Genomic DNA, 18,500 nt, shown 5'->3' with positions numbered 1-18,500 from the left:
AATTCTTCTAATCCCGCTTACTCTTAGCCTCGAGGCCGAGGATGGCCAATCGCCAGGCATGGGAATCAGCAAGGGAACTAGCTATGCAGGACAGCAACTCAGTTGCCAGACTCCCTGCTGATGATACCAAGCCAAAAGATATACATGCTACGTCTTCAACTCATGCATCACGCAGGAGGAGGTCGTACTTGCCCGCACCGAAGCCTATCACTCGCTTCCGAATCACCAAGAGCTGCCTTATCTGTCGGCGGCGCAAAGTGAAATGCGACACCGTATGTATTTAAAGATAAACTATGCGGAATATCTAGGCGATAAGCTATATGACTTGCTAATTAACCCGGTTTTCAATCGGTAGGCCCGTCCGACATGCGGAACTTGTGAAAAAACGAAATCCGAATGTGTATACAACTCTTCGTCCCTGACTGATTTCTCCCAGTCACCGCACCATTCAGGAGATAATAGTCATGGTATTAAGCGGCAGAGGGAACTAAACGACCCCGTAGTTGTTGAAAGTTCATCTGTCGAAGTGCAAACACCGTACCACATATTGAGAGAGATACAGCGGGGTCAGGCTGCGCTGCGCGAACAGTTTTCAGATTCACAAGCTATTGCCTCCAGGTTGGATCAACTCACAGCCATTGTTGAGAAATGGACTCGAACAAATGGGCCTCAGTCTCTCGAAAAACTTAATACGGCCGGCCAGAGGCTGATACATGATACGCCAATTGATGCTGAATTTCAGCAGCGAGGCGCGACTGATTATCTGAAGTTAGCGGACATTTCGTCCCCTGCTGGTCAGTCGTCCAAAGCTCGACAGTGCCAAACAGGGCATACTGAAAATAGCACCGGTGATGACTTTCCGATCCCGAGCGGCCTGGAAACGGACCTTGTTGATCCGGTTGGGTCGTTAAATTTGGGCCACCTAAGTTTGGAAGAAGGTGGGAAATCAAGGTTGGTTTTTCCTCGAAGTCCAGGCAGGCGTGGATTACAGATGTTGGAAGTTGGTTGACAAAGTTTTATAGATACGTTGGAACGACCTATTGGGCATACATCTCGCGCGAGGTACAATCACACGAAAACATCCAATGTGTAACCTAGCAGCTACTGATTTCTGTTAACCGCAGATAACGGAGCTTAACCGGCTACTGCGAGGCCAAACCCTCTCTAATGATCGCTCAGCCAGTCCAAGTGATGACTATTCTTCTTTGGATGAAGATGAATTCCAGGATTTGACGCCTCCAGGCAGTAGTCGCGGAACAAAGACAACACCACATACCCGCAAGGACTCGATTAGCAAATCAGTGCTGTTCCCATTGGGCGAGCCACCGGGATCACTGGATAAACCAGTTGAATCAAATATGTTGGAGAATGTCCCTACAAAACGACAGAGCGGCATTTTGTATAAAGGATTCATGTCTGGAGTGCATGCTATTAGCCCGGTGGTGCATCCCCCTTCGATTCTCAAAAAATATAAGGCATTCTGGAATTGGTACGAGAATTCCGGGGAATCTGGAGAACCTTGTCCTGATCCTTCCTTTATTCCACTTCTTTATGCCATCTGGTACGGTGGCTCTGTTACAATATCGCTCTGGACGATCCGCGATGAGTTTGACGTCGAAAATCGGGCCGCCTTGTCTACCATTTTCCATGACGAAGTTACTCGTTGGCTTCGCAGAATATCGTTTCCCAGAAACCCCTCAATCCATGGGCTCAAGGCGTTCCTTCTTGTACAGACTATTTTATCTAGAGAAGAAGAGCCGCTGGCGAGTAGCTTGTTCATTAGCCTTGCCCTTCGTGTTGCCCAAACCATGGGGTTGCACAGAGACCCTGCTCAGTTTGGCATTTCAGCTTGTCAGGCAGAGGCTAGAAGACGCATATGGTGGCATATTGTCCATATGGATGGCGTAGTAGCGATGTCCAGCGGCCTCCCTCCTCTTGTGAGTGATGAAAATTACTGGGATGTACGCATTACAAGCGAAGTTAAAGATACTCTTTTAGATACCCCTGAAGCGGCAGAGTACGAACGCATGATTAACAGCAATGAGCGGAAACCGGATTGCCCAAGTGATCCGAATATGTGCCCAGGTTCATCCATGGTGAATGTGTATTATCTATCTGCGAAAGGAAAATATGTTATGGCTCGTTAGTCCGCCTATATGCTATTATTTAGTTTCGTTGCGAGATGCTAATTATGTGCTAATTCTTCACCTCAGAGGCGATTCGAAAGATCCTGAAGATTCAATTAGGGACCAAACCAGTTACTCGACGGGACATGGAAGTTTTGCGTACAATTTTGATTGACCTTCAATCTCAATTAAAGGCAATAGTCGATCGGATACCGGTATCAACATCCGTGAGCCCTACCAGCCGCGATGCCTCCAGCTACCACTCCACTCCATCATGTTCTGCATCTACAGCTATGGATTCTAATGAATCTACGACATCTGACATCGGTCCTAGCTGCCTAGAGCAGTATCACTCCCCAGTCCTGGTTGCTTTTCACAAGTGGGCTAGGATATTACTTTCCCTTTTCGTCGACAAGGTAACCTAATTTTGGCTTTTCGTTGCGTTGTTTTTATGCTGACACGCGCTCCAGGCATTTTGTGTTGCATATCAACCTTTTTTGAAAAATGCAAAAAGCAAAATATGGCCGGTTGCTCGTCAGTGGTATGTATATATGTATCCCTCGAGATAACATTGGCGCAGATATTGGTCGTTACTTTGATATATGACAGCTAACCAAAGCCAGCGCTCTTCGCCATTGTCATGGGTTCATGGAAAAATTTATTCTGCTAGCTACTGATCCCGATTTCCAGCCATTTCAATGGAGCTGGCCAGGGTAAGTCTTTAATGCCCCCCAAGAATATATATTGGTGATATGAGCTAAATTCAACCATAGTAACCACCAACCCATGCATGCTACAATGTATGCCACCCAAAACCCCGCATCTACATACTTTTATTCTTTGACCTAACAGGATGGGCAGGATAATGCTTATCGACCTATACGAACGCCCGCAAACCGCAGAGGCACCCAAATCCCGCGCCTTCATCGACAAGATCTTCTCGCTTTCTGGCCCTGATGGAGGCGTGGTGGGCGGTGAGGATGGCATATCAACTTCTCGGCCCCTAAGAGACGGCGGCCGTGAAGCGTGGGACATGTTACGACGTTTGCGGGAGAAAGCTTGGCTAAAAGCAGGGCTTGACCCGAGCGTACTTTGGACAGAACAGGCACAGGCGGAGGCTCGGCGTCCGAGTAATAAGCACATGGCTATGCAAATTCCTAAGGAACGACGTGGATCTACGTTCCGAAGTTTGGCTGATGGTTATTTTACGCCCGTCAAGGAACCGTGCGATCGTAATATACCCAGCAATAGCCAATCGGTGAAACCACAAAGGGAACGAGAGCGGGCGCGAGCGCAGAACGTGAGGGACAACGCACATAAAGAAGACAAATTTATCCAAGAAAGGCATCCCCATACCAAACTAGAAGCCAATAGTGTTTCCTCCCATGACTACGCCACATCTACAAGTCCACTGCCAGATAATTTATTTCCATGGCCTGCTGCTACATCCCAACCCCCTCAGGCGGGCGACACTACCAAACAACCCTGGTCCTCTCCCCAATTCTCACATTCTACTATTAACGATGCATCCGCATACCAATTCCCTTCACCACCGCCCGCGACCACAACCGCTAATCCCACTACACCACCAGGAACATTCAACACTCCTACCTCCTCCACAAGCCACAACACCAGTAGCCACGACAGCAATAACGCCGTTAACCTTCCCACTTTCACGTCAACCCAACATCCTACGGCGCTGAACCTCCCCATGCCTGTGCCAATCTCCACCGCACCCAACATCAACATCGATATGCAACAAAACCCAAACCCTAACCGCAACTTATCCTTCCAATCTCCCAGTCCCAGGTCGAACAACCCTTTACCAGATCCTCTTAACCTCCAATTCGACTGGGACCAGTGGGATGCCGTTTTCGGGCCGTCACTTCCTGTCGTTGATGACTTGATGCATCTTGATAGCATCAATACTGGCATGATGGGGCCAGTCGCAGGGGTGGGTGGGAACATGGAAACTGGTATTATCGCTGGCGGTGGCGGCGGTGGTGGTGGTGGCGGCGGTGGAAGAGGAGGTGGAGGAGAATCTGTTCTAAGCGGTGACGAGTCGGGCGCGGGATTAATGGATCTTGGGTTAGCAGCTGAGTATTACAACGGTCGTGGGCCCTGACGGGTGAATGGCGGATTTGAATAGGAAGTGGGTGTCGAGTTTTAAGGGAGTTGAAGGGTTTTTTCCTTTTTCCTTTTTTTCCATCTTTTCCTCTTGGTTTAGATTATATCTGTGTTTGATTTTTCGATGTTTCCAATTCTTTTCCTTTTCTGGTTCGGTGTTTTTGGTGTTTCAGCAGATATACACATAAACTCCATAGAGCGAGGAGTCAGGCAAGGAAGAGAATGGAGTTTAGGCAGTATGGTTAGGCCTGTCCAGTTCATGAAATATATTTCTACTAATCGCGGGTTGGCGGATGTATAAAGTATTTATCTTTTCAGGCTCAGGGGGAACCAGTCAATTTATACGAGTTAACTAAAAATATACAGAATATGTTTCTTCTGATACATCCTGTTCAATAAGCAGGTATGATTTACAGATTTACCACGACCATATCAAAGTTACTATACTTAAGAAGCTAAATGACGGTTTTTTATTTTATTTTATTTTTTTTTAAACCCAATTCACATTGCACCCCTGTCTTTAATGAGATCTTTTGATTTGTAAAAAGGAAAGAAATATAGTTTTGACAAAAACTAGACTTTCTTTATTTCATGTGGCGCTTAGCGTTATAAAAGATCAAACGGCTGGGATGGAAAACGCATGTGCAGAAGACAGTGACGCCGAAAAAGGAACAGAAAGTTGGACTTCCAACCCCCGGGGCCAGCGCAAGGAGAAGAACAGTTGGGGAGGAGGGGTCGCGGGGCAGGGGTTGGGAGAGTTAAATGGTTGTTTGCTATGGGCGGCGGGTGAATTATCTCATTATCATCAATGTGAAAGTTGGACCGGGCAGTTGTTATCCTTTGCAATTGGCTATGATAGGACAACAAAATGAATTCGAGCAGTGTCTCTCGTGTCTTCCGTTTTTTTTTTTTAAACCTTCTCTGGAACCAAACCGTGCTTCCAAACGGTGGCAAAGGGCGTGATTCCATCTTCACGGAAATCAATGAGAACGTGCCTGATGATTTCTGTGTTAATATATGATAGTGGCAGGAAAAAGCCATGTAAGCTCAGAGATATCCATGGAAAAAGTAAGCCTTACATTCCATCACCATTCATGGATGAACCCATAAGAACATCGTAGTTGTCGTAGTTAGCGAGGATCTTCTTGACGGCAGCAGGAGCGCCAGCCTGGAATTCCTTGATAGTTTCTTCACTCGCTCCACTCTCCTTGAGAGCATTGTTTACCTTCTTGACATATGCTGTTGTTCCAGTAGGTGAAGTCAAATTAGCATATTTTTCTAAGAAACGAGATGGCTTAGGCGGCCGGATAGTGGGTTGAGACAGCCCAAATTAGATATAACCTACATTTGAGGTGAGCTTTGAACTGTTCCTTGGAGGGTTTAGTTTCCTGGCCATTTTCGTCTGGTTTCAGCCAATTCAGCTGGAAGGAGACCTCGATATCGTGAACCATCTCTCCACCGCCTTCACCAGAGTAATCTTCTTCCCCACCTTCTTCGGCAGAGGGGTTGGCACCCTCAAGCTCTATAATATCAGGATTCTTAGTTAACGATCCATATAGGACAGAGCAGATAAGAACACATTTTGCTGTTGGTGAAGTTGGTAATTGAGAGTTGACTGACGAAATTTTTCTGCACCCCTGGCATATTTCTTGCAGTCGCATTCCCACAGGACTCCACCGGGGGTTTCGATGAGTTTCCAGGTGTCGGAGATGATCTCATCCCCTGAGACGATATCCTATGAAGGGCGAATGTCAGCAGATATCCTCTTTTTTCTCCCTTTCGTGGGTATTGCTCTCGTGGTGCCATTGACAGATAGTCCATCTCGCAGGTGCTCATAAGAGGGGGATCAAGAAGAGCGGGGTACATCGGGTGCTGACCTTATAGACAATCATGGCGACTTGGTTGGCGGTGGTATATAGCGCGTGTTAAAAAAAAAGAGAAGAGGAATGGGTTTATTGCACACGGTGAAGTGTGAAGCAGAGGATAAGGAGGATTGGTGGTAAACGAAGCCTTGGAACAGAGGTAGATAGCGGGGGAACCAAATGTTTTTTTTTTCTTTTAGCCCTTTTATCTTGGTGAGAACAGAGTTTCGTGGGTGGCACAAGGCGCTAGACTGAAAAGAGACAGACAGAGCACGGGTCTCGATTTTTAACACGAGTGTATCCCTAGATGTGGTTGATATTACCATGTAACTATACTCCGTAGTACATACATACATAAGGATTGTAAATTCTATTTTTTGTGAGGTTGTCTGGAGGTGTTGCAATTTGCAAGGGTAGCATTGTACTCAAGAAATTCTAGCAGTGGTAGTTTACTTGAACCTGACAGACAACAACAGCGATTTCAATTCTCATTTGCCCAAGTTGTCTTTATGAATTCAGGTTCTAAGGATTTGAGTCCGACGGAAAGGCCACTAGAAAAGCAGATGAGATGAAGCAGCCAGCAATAGGTGGGTTGCCAGAAGGATACCTGGACGATGGCTGCTTCATCTGGGACCGGCATAACCACCCTATTATTGTCTTCGTGGAAGAGTTGTGCCATGCTATGGATGGATATTCCGTGAATACCCTGCCCTCCGCCAGCCTTCCCCTTTCACATCCCGGTAAAGTATCACTCTTATGGGATATAATCATTGAGAGTATGACATTCTTGTCAGAATCTCGCAGCTCGACGATATCGTTCCAGCATTCACTGCTTCAGGAAAGTGGGAACAGACAACAATTACAAAGTAAACCAAGCGTTCAAGGTTTGATGAGAAACGCGAGACCTCGTTGATACCAGGCTCTGGCCGGAAAAGCTCTACTTTATCTTGGTAAATGGCTCCAAGATGCAAGTCTCGAAAGCCGTCAGCTGGGATTGCGTGTTGACAGAGACACATTTTGACTCGCGGGTTGGGCATCCTATCACCAGAACAGCATTGGACATAAGAAATACCTGTACCAGTTAGTATCTCCGAAGAGCCTTGCCCAACGAGAAAACTCGAGCCCCTTGTTCATCTCAAGTTCCCAACAACCCCACAAGTTGTTGATGCGCTGCTGCTGGAGCAGGATAGGTGTCACCCTGGGAATGCCCGAAGCAGTTTTGATGACAATAAAGGTAACGTCCTGGCCGGTTGGCCAGGGGAGTTGAAATGGCTGTATCCTGAGCACCCGCAGCAACAGAAGACTAACGATTGTGCTTGATAGCCTCCCGGGATTATTGCTGCTGCCGGGTTCACGCAATTCCTCGTGAAGACTTCTCGAAGGACTATTTGGTTTGCGATAGTGTCAAATAAAAACTTGGACATAATAGTATCGTCTGAAGAGAAGTAACTAGCTTTGATTTACTACTAGTACCTAGAAATTCGTAATATCCCGAATAATACTCCGTAGTTAGTGACAAGTTCCCTCAGCATAAAGATCTGCGCACAGACAGAGGAGATCGAGTGGTGCTTTGCAACGAGGTCGGCTTTTCTAATTCTTGCCGCTTGTCGCCAATATAACTACGTAGGAGTACAAGTTAGCTAGTAGCACCTTGGATTTATATCCGCCCGAGTCCATGGTGGCGTGTTGCCGGATTGGGCGTCGCTGGCGAGCGGTCGATCACGTGAAAATAAGGCAATAAATCTGTTGATCTACCAAGTTTCCTGTCCTCTCACCTTCGTAAATTTGCTGATGATCGAACTCGATTCTTCTAGCGAGAGTGAATAAGAACATTAAGATCCAGAAAAACTAGGAAAACGGGACGTCCTTTGGAGGTAAATAATCCTGGGTTCTCTCTATTAACTTGCTGCTAAAGTTTGCGTTTTACTCCCTCCTCGTCTCCCCATTAATCCATCTCCTTAACTGCCTCGTCTCCTGGGTAATCGACCCGAAAACTGCCCTCTGCCGGAGCCCGCTGGGTTTGGGTTTGTTCCGCCCGACTCTAGCACCCATCAAGATGGCCAATGCAACGGCTTGCTCGGATCTGCCGCCTCTTCCGGCCTACACCCTTACTCTCCGTGAGCCCCTGATCGCTCCGATTCCCGACAGTGCCCTCGGCCAAATCAGTACTATAGTAGCATACTGGACGGTGTCCTTGATATTTCACTGGATTGACGTCAACGACTATTTTCCCCAGTACCGTTTGCATACTCCTGCTGAGATTTTAAAACGGAATCGTGTCACGCGACGGGAAGTTGTTCGGGATGTTGTTGTGCAACAATTGATCCAACTTGCATGTGGCATTACGTTAGGATATTTCGATAAACCTCAATATACGGGGAAGGATGAATACAACGTTGCGCTCTGGGCTCGGCGATTGCGAGTCATGCAGCATATGATCCCTTCTGCCTTTGCTGTGATCGGAATTGATGCTCTGGCATTGGCCAAGAAACTGTCATCGTATCCGATAGTGGCTGCTGCAATTTCTGGTGGCAGATATTCATGGTTGACGCAAAACGTGCCAACTGCTGCCGGAGCATCCGTGGCTGTGCCTGCGTTTGCTATCTGGGAAATGAATGTAGCCCATGCCATTTACTGGTATCTGGTACCGACTTTCCAATTCGTCCTGGCGGCGTTTATCATGGACACATTTCAATACTTTTACCACCGCGCACTGCACCTGAACAAATGGCTGTACAGTAAGTCCGGTTCATCGTCCTCTATAATAAGCAGAATTTGGATTTTGCTTGTCTGCCCAAATTAGACATCTGACAGTAGAACAATCATCTAGCAACCATCCATTCTCGCCATCATCGCCTGTACGTACCGTATGCCTTTGGCGCCCTGTACAACCACCCGTTCGAAAGTCTCCTCGATACTGCTTCAGGCGGCATCGCATTTCTCATGACGAGAATGACCACTCGCCAGGGAATTTGGTTTTTCACATGCTCAACAATCAAAACGGTTGATGATCATTGCGGCTATGCCTTCCCGTTTGATGTACTCCAACATTTCACCTCCAACAATGCTGCCTATCATGACATCCATCATCAAAGCTGGGGTATTAAAACCAATTTCTCTCAGCCTTTTTTCACCATTTGGGACCGGCTCCTGAATACCAGTTGGACAGGTGACGTCACTCTTCGATATGAGCGGTCACGTACTGCGGCGCAGAAATTAATCGACGACGAAAATGAGAAGCGGGCATCTGTCGATGCTCGAGAGGACGCAGCACCTATTTAGAGAAGAGGATGAGTCAGTTTCGCCTAACTTACTATCGCGCAGCATTCGTCGGAAGAATCCTTTGGTTTTTCCGCAGATGGACAGTATGAAATCAGTCAGCCATCGCCTCAACGGGAGCATACGACAAAAGTAATCATCGTCCATTTAATAACCAAGAAAAATGGCAATATAGGACTGACTTTCCCTTCTACATACTTTCATGACCTGCTGTGTAACTTTTTTGCTTACTACCCCCTGGCTCTGGTTGCTTTATCAAAATCCTAATTCCCCGGAAAGCTTAATATTTTATTTGTTTCGCTTTGTATGTACACATGTGCTGTGCTGTTTGGTTTTACGACCACATCTTTCACTATTTTTTTTGGGCCCTTTTATCAAGGCCGTCATCCGTTATTCTTATGCTAACTTGTTACGTTATGGCGACACCCATTTTTGTTTCTTTTCAAACACTTTTTCTTTCTTCCAACCATCGTTTCTACCTCTCATTCCTATTATCTTACTATTTCCCATCTCTTGTTCATGGCGTTAGAGTTTCATTTATTTACCATCATTGGATTAGCCCACCTTTGCTCTTTCAGGCGTCGTTTTCTCTCTTCCATTTTCCAGATTACATGATTTTTATAAGTGCTGGGTCTAACTTGCACTTGTTACAACAATAATTCCCAGTTTACAACCCAATTACTTGCTATAATTTTATTTCGCTCCTATCCTTCCTCGCCGTTCGATTCTGAAAGGTTTTTTTTTTTTTTTTTTCCCCTCTTCTTTGACACCAGTCCTTTTGTTTCTCCTTTTCTTCCTTGCTTCCTGTCAAAAAGACGTTTTTTGTTATTCCCTTCAAAATGACTATCTCCTCTTTTCCCCCTTTTCCCATTTTTTATTTTATTTTTAATTTTATTCTTTTTTTACCTTCTCACTCTATCAAGCTTAGGCTTGACTTTATTCGTCCAGCTATGTATGTATATATGTATGTATAATAACCCTGAATAATTCCACAAATAAGGAGGGAAAAGAAGAAATAGCGATGCTAATTCATATTTCTCCGGTTCCAAGGGGTAACTAACAGCCCATCTCGCAAAGTGACAGTAAGCTTATGTGATTCCTCGAGCAACTATACTAATACAGAAGTTATTGCAATGAGAAAGATAGGACGGTCGGGTATCAAAATTCAGCATTTATCAATAACAACCATAGGTAAAAGCAAAAGAAAAAAGAAAAGAAATACGAAGCCTGGAAATTGGTTAAGATGGTCAACGAGCCCGAGGAGCAATATCCTTCCACTCTTTTGCCCGGTCCTCAATTAACCTATTCCACGTAGTGAATCCCGAGGCCCTCGATGTTGTATTCTTGGGCGGCAACAATCCTCTTGCTTCTTCACTCGGGCCTAGCCGTTTTGAATCTAAATCCCATGGTCTACAATTAGCAACATCATAACAGGCACTACGGCTATCCCCATCCCCATCTTCATCACTATGATGAGAATCACGTTCATCACTATCGGTAACCGGTTCGTCGTCCCACACCGAATCCGAATCGTATGGTGTCCGTGGGGAATCATCTTCCACATCTTGGGTCGTTTTCGTCACACCGGTTGGCGGGAAAGAGTTAGATCTCCCTCCGTCTCCTGAGTGGCTTATATAGGCATTGCTATCCGTACCAGCATTGGAATCAAGACCTAGTTTACATTGCATTTCAGTATCGAAATTGCCATTGCTTCCATGTTCTCTTGTGTCCATACAGGTATGCATGGCGGCTGTCACTGTGGCTGCAGCAGTACGGACAACGTGAGTAACAGGCAGCAACGACGCATCATTATAGCCGCTTGCGCTGATCTGCTCTGTAGATGGGGTAGAGGGGGGTGAGAGGCTGTAGTTTGATGAAACAGATGCGACTGAGTGGCGCCGGGATTGTTGCGCTTGTGTGTCTGGATATGGAGGATTGCCCCGTTGGTCATAACCACGGGGGTATGGTTCTTCGTTCGGCGTCCATGGGCGGCTTATTGTAAAATGATCACTCGTGCTATGATAGTTGCGGCTGAGGTCGGGGATGGAGGAATTGGAAATATTTGAAGAAGACCTGTCAGGGAGCTGGTCCCTGGCGGGCTGCTGGAGAGCACGGCCAAGCCGTTTGACATCATTTTCCATACGGCCCACGGCCAGCGGCGGACTTATCTTTGCGGGAGTATAGCAACCCAGATCATGACCTGATTCATTTTTATGTGTAGGTGACGTAGGAGACGCCCCAAGATGATGCCATCTGTCAATTGTAGCCATCGTCGCCTCCGCCCAATATGGTTGGCGTCTCTGCTCCGGTACCTGCTCCGGCGGTGGCCGCAGGCATTTATGGCAATACGAAAACATTTTCATCCAAACTAGCAGTCTCGGCGGTGATACATCCTCGCGCGGAGGGGCACGGGCTTCTAGAAACGCGAGAAGATTCCCTAAAGCGGTAGCATCCCGTGCCACCCGACCAACCATGCACGCGTCACACCGATTCTCTTGATAAAACCATCCCTTAATCGGCTCGTGGGATTCATTGACAAAACTGGCATCCTTCTTCCACATGTTGTTTAGCTGTTGTAGGTAATTCACGAGGTATTTTTCTGACTCCCTAAGTCTCTTGCGCTGTTCGGCATAGCTCTTTACCCTGTCTCCAACTTCGTATTTAATCAAGTTAAGTATGAACTCGCCTAGCTCAGCCTTGAGCTTCCGGTGGAGGTGGCAGGTCTTTTTCCATAGTATTGTCCTCGAAGAAAGTAAATTTAGGGATAGACTCGTTCTCGTCCACGGGTCACAGGCTTTGCTGTCAACTGTGATACCACTGTGTAAAATGGATGCGAGTTGGCGTTTCTCGAAGAGCCTTAACTTGTTGGTTGGGTCGTTGCAAGACATGTGGTATTTCCATTCGCCGGATAAAGTGAAAACCGCAGAGGAGCGATGATTCTGAAGGAACCTAAACAACGTCTGGTCACATTAAGTTCCGACGTATGGTATTTGTTGGAATTTTCCCCGTCCCTCTTTCGTAGAAAGAGTAGTAAATTTGATTCTACAGTAGACGGGGCGAAGAGATACCTGAAAGGCGAGGGTCTCTTCCAGGTAATGAAAAACAGTTGAGTCACGAATTCAATGGCCCAGATACATCTAACCAAACTGGAATTCGCAAGGGCGAAAGTCACAGCCCCAGCAACTGGTATGGAGTAATGTGTTGGAGCAAGTGGAGAAGATCTCGTTGATTTCAACTTTTCGTCAAGATAAGATATCTTTGTATATGTATGTATACGTGAATATATCCAGCCAGTGCAATAGGACAAAAATGTAGGAAGGCAGAAGAGTCGGCGAAAGCAAACTGGGTGGTAAGACAAGAGATTAAAAATGAAGGTCCGAAGGAACGTTATGACGAGGTGAAACCAGAAAGAAAATGAAAAACGAAGATAAAAGCAAAAATTGACGCTTTTATGCTCCTTCGCAGAGAGCGATGGCGGGGAAGGGATATTCCCCCGTTTCCCGTCGCTGCCTTTTGCTGTATGTTGTGTCATGAACTCTCGTGGTGATAACGCCATTTCATCAGACCCTCCTTACAAACTGGCATGAACCGTCCTCGAGTGGAAATTCCATGGAGCTCAGATAGCAGATAAGGTCTCGGAAATGGGAGACGGAAGAATGTGGGGTCGTTCCAGGAACTTGCGGATCTTTGTTATAATCCCATCACAGAATGCCAGATTAACTAGGTCTGCCATTTTCCGGTGTCAAACTTAGCATCGCCACACACAAAACTCCACGTTGCGTTTTTCCACCGGGGTATCAAAGAGCGTTGAAGTTTTTCCTCCTTCGAACAAAGGGAAAGGGATGAGCCGTTGTTGGATGGATGGAGTTGTGGAGGTGGCAGGTCATACATCATGTGACCATCATAACCCTAAACGGGAACCAAGAAGATGACACTGGGAGTCCTTTTTTCACAATACCTCCTTAAATATCAATCTTGCTGCCTACCATTGCTTTTACGATAGACTTCGTTTATTTACTTGATTGAGAAGTAGAAATAGTACACTTTTCGGTATTTAATAATTCTTATTATTCATATACCCAGACTATTTATCGGTGGTGTGAGGAAGGGTGTTCAGATAAAGATAGAAGGTACAGGAGAGGGAAAATCTGGCATCCATTTAGCTATCTCCCAGTTTTAGGCGGAGCAATGCCATCGAAAGCCAGGGTAGACGCCAGACCGTCTAACCCGATAGATTAATTTGGCTGCATGTACATGGATCGTTCTCCTACAGTCGTGGGTTGGCGGGAGTTCTTTCACTGTGTAGAACCTTCAAAATGTTCTGGGTGGTCCAATCTGAAATAGCCATGTTCGTTACCATCGGGTTAACGCCACTAGCACTTGGGAAAACAGACGCATCAGCAACGTAAAGCCCTTCAGTTCCCCACACTTTTCCGCTTGGACTAACGACGCTGGATTTCGGCGACGTGCCCATACGACAGGTACCCATCTGATGGGCACTTGCAAACACGGTATGTTCAGGAGACAGCGGTGAGTACGTATGGCGTACTTTTTTGATCCAGGCTTGGAATGCAGCATGATTGATGCCTGCTTCGGGCCCGCAAGTGTCAGTTGCTGAACGTTCTGGTCGAATGAACGATGGAATGTCACGACTTGAGGTATAAATTTCTTGAGCGCCGCAAACATAAGCAACTTTTGCGGCGCCAATAATTGCTTCGATCATATTTTTTCTATCGAAGAGAGAGGGCGTGTAGGATATTCTACATCTGCCGTCGACGGGGTCAGGGTAAACTCTCCCACCGTATCGTTCACGGGTTACAGTGATGAACCCAGCCATGTTGCGAAGTTTTGAAACAAAGCGCTTGTACTCAAGGCCATTGGTCCAAGGGAACACTGGGAGGAAAAACGAGGGCACTGTTGTTACCGTTTCGATTTTCGCTCCGTGTCCGCGACCATCCAATTCTTCGAACTCGTTTATCACAGCTGTGAGAATGGCCCCTTCCCATGGTTTCATTTCTTCTCCAAATACGGCAGATAGGAGAACAACTTCACATATTGAATAGGCGTTAGCGTTCATATGAGAATTCAGCTTGCCGCTTAGAACACCATATGGGGGAGTGAGCTCACCTGGATGTAAGTACAAATTACGCCCAATTTGTGGATTTTTCAAGCCACTCCTGAGCAGCAACAGGGGGCTTTGCAAAGAACCGCATGCCACAATGACTTTTTTGGCCTTGATTACCACCTTACGCGTAATGACAGGCTTTCCACTAATGCCTCGATTGAGGTCCCTTGAAGTCCAAGTTCCTTCAATTGCATGAGCAAGACAGTTCCCAGCATTACCCTCTTTAAACAAGATCCTCTCAGCGTGGAATCCTTCAATAAATTGGGCGCCTGCGCGGGCAGCGTCGGCCAGAAAGGTCACCTGGGGACCCTTCTTGCCACAAGATCCACAACCCAGGGTGCAGTGCCCACAATTATGTTCCTGGTTGCCCGTATTCTGAGGGACAGTCTTAGCAGCGTAAACCCAGTTTCCGTGCACCCTCAAGTAGTAAAATGGTTCGCATGATTATGTTTTGACATGCTCTGTGTTAACTCCCATACGGTCACAGACACGATCGAGGGACCGCTGAAATTCTGCAGAGGTGAAAATGGCATCCCTATTGCCCATTCTTGACGAACGTAGCTCTGTTGTCCTGTAGCGATGCCGGACCAGTTTAATGGGTTCCACCACCGCCCCCAACCGAGCCCGAGATGACAGCAACCGAGCCATCATCAGAAATACTGGTGCCTCCATTTTCGAACAAATTCAATGCTCCTTCCTTCATTGTCATGGGGAAGTGCTTCTCCGACCAATAATAAGATTTTTCAACCACAATTACATTGTGGCCTGCTTCCGCAATGTTTTTTGCCGCTACAGCTGCACCGCAACCGCTACCGATGATGACTACATCAGTCATGATAGCTTCGGTATTGTCACCAGGAGGGAATTGCATAAATTCGTAGGGGTAACCTTCCACAGGAGTGAAATTGACAGGTACCCTGGGGAAGCCGATAATAGCAGGGAGGGTTGGGCTTAAAGGGACCCATGCTTTGTGGAAGAGTGCAATCAGCGAACGGTATAAGCTGCGGATGGGTGGAAGAACTGAAGTAGCCCAGCCTCGAAAAATTGCTTCGCGAACAGGATAAGGCTGACACTGGATAGGGGCTGCGTATCCAGTCAAGGCGAGAGCCACAGGACGACTATTGAGGGCGTTGAGGATGACGCTGATACCTCGCCTCGCCTCATCTGGGATTTGTTGACCGAGCACACGACACATGCTCTCTTTGAATTCGGGGACAGAAGAAGCATTTTCGGCGAGAAACTGAACGGCGATGTCGGAGTGCGCAAAGTCATTCTGAACAGACTGAAGGGTATGAGTTGCAAGTGCAAACTCAGCATCACTGATCGTACAAGCACCAGGACACACGGCGGCGCTTCTTGGTCTGATGGAGGGGATAACAGTATCTGCCAGGGCCAGAAGCGTTTTCCATTGTAACGGGGTTAGAACAGTACTAGCGGCGGGAGCCGGAGGCAAAGGACTTTCCAATATTTCAACAGTGGTAGACGTCAACGGAGAAACCATAACGATCAGTTAGCGATCAGTGCGAGTGCTAGCTGCACAGAAATATGATACCAGAAGCAATTGTTTAGTAAAAGTAACGAAAAAGACGACGAGCCGGACCTTGGGGGCACCAAACAGCGTGCCCGTGGGTTTTGCTAGGTGGGGTGCCGGCGAGCAATGGTATTGCTTGCTTTGCTTATGATGAAAGAAACACCAGGGGGCTCAAGAAGAGCAGCAAACAGGAAATGACAGTAGCTCCCCAACTTGGCGGTGGGCAGTAGGATAGGGAGAGTGGGGAAGAAGATATACAAGTTGTAACTCTGGTGGCAGTAGATGATGCCTGGCTTTAGGGAGATAAACGAATGACGAAGAATGACGGGTAGAAAGAGGACAAGCGTGTGGAGAGGAAGAAGAAGAAGAAGAAGAAGAAGAAGAAGAAGAAGAAGAAGAAGAAGGGCAAATGATAGAGGAGGATTTATTTATTGTTATTGTTGCTCTTTGTCTGCGAGTAGCGGAAGGAGGAAAGGGCGGAGGGGAAGGAAGGGTCTGCAACTGGAGGGGCGGCAGCTGCGAAGGAACAAAATGTCCAGGCGCCGCGCCGCACCGCACAGCGCAATGCAAAAGATCGGGAACGAAGATATGCGCGGGGGATTCCTCTAGCTATCGCCTTGCTGCGGATTGTGTTGTGGTGAGTGGTCTGGTGCGATGTGCGCTGTTGTGCTGTGTGCCGTGTGCCGTGTGCTGTGGATAAACCACCAAGGGATTCAGATCACAACAAACGTGCCAGGCAGACGGACAAAACACCGTTTTTGAGAGGGGACAACACTTCTGCCTTTCTTGGTGGTGAAATGCTTCATTATGCTTGAGCCGGAGAAAGAAATGCGACTCTCAGTCGCATTCAAGGGACATCGAATTGAAGCGTTATAGCTTCTTGCGGACTTCCAATACGGTGGCGAGAAAGGGATCATGGCTAGAGCTTGGCGAATTTTAGCATGCGACTTACTCCGCAATAGATTTGGGGATGGCGAGAGCTTTCCAACCTAGACTGGGACCTGTTTGTTAACCCCATCGTGGATCTTTTGCTGAATTTCTCATGTGGAATAAGGGGACCCGAACCGGTGTGTTCATGGCCGTGCAGGGTTGACCCCATGCCGGGCAGCACGACAGTAGAAGGGAGCGTAACCATGATATATGGGCTTCTTCCCCAGGGCTGAAGACGCATGCTGTATTTTGAGTAAGATAAAATGACATGCTGGCACTTGTATTGGGAGAATCCATGGATATGCTGGGGGGCACGTGATAGGGTAGCCGCAGGAGCCATCAAATCTCCTTTCTCGACCTTAGATACGAGTAACTACTCCGTATACAATCTCTACTTCCTCGCCAGATGCCAGATGAACAAAAATGGCTCGGTGTCGCTCTTGTTGTCATTTCTGTGGCCTGCAGAGCCCTTATGTGCCAATGGGTTCGTCAATGGACTCCAGATACTCCGCCGCACTCATGATCGTTCAGCACCATGATCATTAGTTATGAGAAGCTGTAGTTTTACAGGGAGTCAATATCCATGCTCACTCCCCCACACCCCGGCCCGCAGATTGATCCTCCGTCCCCAACTTTCCGTAGGACCCACATAGAATGCTCATCGATGATAATTACCACAAGAAAATATCATAGGACTGATATATTTTTAACTGTTAATATCTGATTTATACTGACTCTGCTTCTATTTCTCTCTTTTATTTTTTTTCAACAGCTCAGTCACTCTTTTCTCTTCTCTTTTTTATATTTCTTCTTTTATATTTTACTCTCTCTTCTCATCATTCTCTTCAGTGTCCTCTTCACCCCCCCCCCCTCTTTTTTTTTTTTTTTCTTTTTCTGACAATGTACTAACTACTTTCAGATCTGTGTTAGATTATATAATTGTATAATATTAGTTATAGATGGGTTGGGTTACAGTGTGTTTGAACTCAATCCTCATAATAATCTGATTATATGCAGAGACACAGTCACTCAGTCATCAACATCACTGCATATAATCTGATTATTGCTGATATGTGTTCAATTTCATATTCATATATACAGAATACTTGTATTTAGTAAGAGAAATACTATTAAATTCAGATATATATGATTTTGTATACAGAAAATTATATAATCACTAGCTAAATAATCTATTTGACTTCATCTCTACTAAAAAGCTACTAATCTCAGATACTGTATAGAAATATAAATCAACTATCTAAATATTATATATAGTCTGTATAATTAGATCTAATTTTATAATAATAATATATATACATCTATAATAATAATAAAAAAATGAAGATCAAAGAAAGATAGAATAGAATAGAACAGAAAAATAAAAGTTTTATATATACTCTATTTAATAAAAATAAAATTATTCTATATATTAGATTGAGTATTATAATTTATATTATCTGCTGTTGATATTTATAGCTATAATAATTATCTATTATAAAAATTATTATATATATCAGATT

General features: G+C 46.1%; 6 protein-coding genes across 6 annotated transcripts; 2 read left to right on the top strand and 4 right to left on the bottom strand.

The window, feature by feature from the left end:
* Positions 1-41: 41 nt before the first annotated feature.
* HCBG_01239 (uncharacterized protein) lies at positions 42-4,251 on the top strand (the record flags this gene model as incomplete). The annotated part of the gene is made up of 7 exons (XM_045428289.1): positions 42-272; positions 356-951; positions 1,023-1,062; positions 1,125-2,142; positions 2,214-2,542; positions 2,817-2,839; positions 2,988-4,251. The coding sequence occupies 7 exons, from the start codon at positions 42-44 to the stop codon at positions 4,249-4,251; spliced, it is 3,501 nt and encodes a 1,166-aa protein (XP_045290075.1).
* A 567-nt stretch (positions 4,252-4,818) lies between these two features.
* Positions 4,819-6,257, bottom strand: HCBG_01238 (TCTP family protein; the record flags this gene model as incomplete). The annotated part of the gene is made up of 5 exons (XM_045428288.1): positions 4,819-5,248; positions 5,333-5,492; positions 5,599-5,775; positions 5,874-5,988; positions 6,131-6,257. The coding sequence occupies 5 exons, from the start codon at positions 6,143-6,145 to the stop codon at positions 5,164-5,166; spliced, it is 552 nt and encodes a 183-aa protein (XP_045290074.1).
* A 625-nt stretch (positions 6,258-6,882) lies between these two features.
* On the bottom strand, positions 6,883-7,792 carry HCBG_01237 (uncharacterized protein; the record flags this gene model as incomplete). The annotated part of the gene is made up of 4 exons (XM_045428287.1): positions 6,883-7,153; positions 7,424-7,499; positions 7,662-7,734; positions 7,766-7,792. The coding sequence occupies 4 exons, from the start codon at positions 7,790-7,792 to the stop codon at positions 6,883-6,885; spliced, it is 447 nt and encodes a 148-aa protein (XP_045290073.1).
* A 119-nt stretch (positions 7,793-7,911) lies between these two features.
* HCBG_01236 (sphingosine hydroxylase) lies at positions 7,912-9,397 on the top strand (the record flags this gene model as incomplete). Its single annotated transcript, XM_045428286.1, has 2 exons — positions 7,912-8,853; positions 8,946-9,397. 2 exons carry the CDS (start codon positions 8,172-8,174, stop codon positions 9,395-9,397), a joined length of 1,134 nt encoding a protein of 377 aa, XP_045290072.1.
* Positions 9,398-10,641: 1,244 nt separating this feature from the next.
* HCBG_01235 (uncharacterized protein) lies at positions 10,642-12,282 on the bottom strand (the record flags this gene model as incomplete). Its single annotated transcript, XM_045428285.1, has 1 exon — positions 10,642-12,282. The coding sequence occupies one exon, from the start codon at positions 12,280-12,282 to the stop codon at positions 10,642-10,644; it is 1,641 nt and encodes a 546-aa protein (XP_045290071.1).
* Positions 12,283-13,442: 1,160 nt separating this feature from the next.
* HCBG_01234 (long chain fatty acid oxidase) lies at positions 13,443-16,020 on the bottom strand (the record flags this gene model as incomplete). The annotated part of the gene is made up of 3 exons (XM_045428284.1): positions 13,443-14,440; positions 14,522-14,894; positions 15,277-16,020. The coding sequence occupies 3 exons, from the start codon at positions 16,018-16,020 to the stop codon at positions 13,662-13,664; spliced, it is 1,896 nt and encodes a 631-aa protein (XP_045290070.1).
* Positions 16,021-18,500: the final 2,480 nt, after the last annotated feature.

Source organism: Histoplasma capsulatum (assembly GCF_000150115.1).
Source record: "Histoplasma capsulatum G186AR genomic scaffold supercont2.2, whole genome shotgun sequence".
Taxonomy (NCBI): domain Eukaryota; kingdom Fungi; phylum Ascomycota; class Eurotiomycetes; order Onygenales; family Ajellomycetaceae; genus Histoplasma; species Histoplasma capsulatum.
Note: the sequence above shows the minus strand (reverse complement) of the source record. Positions and strands in the feature narration are given on the sequence as shown.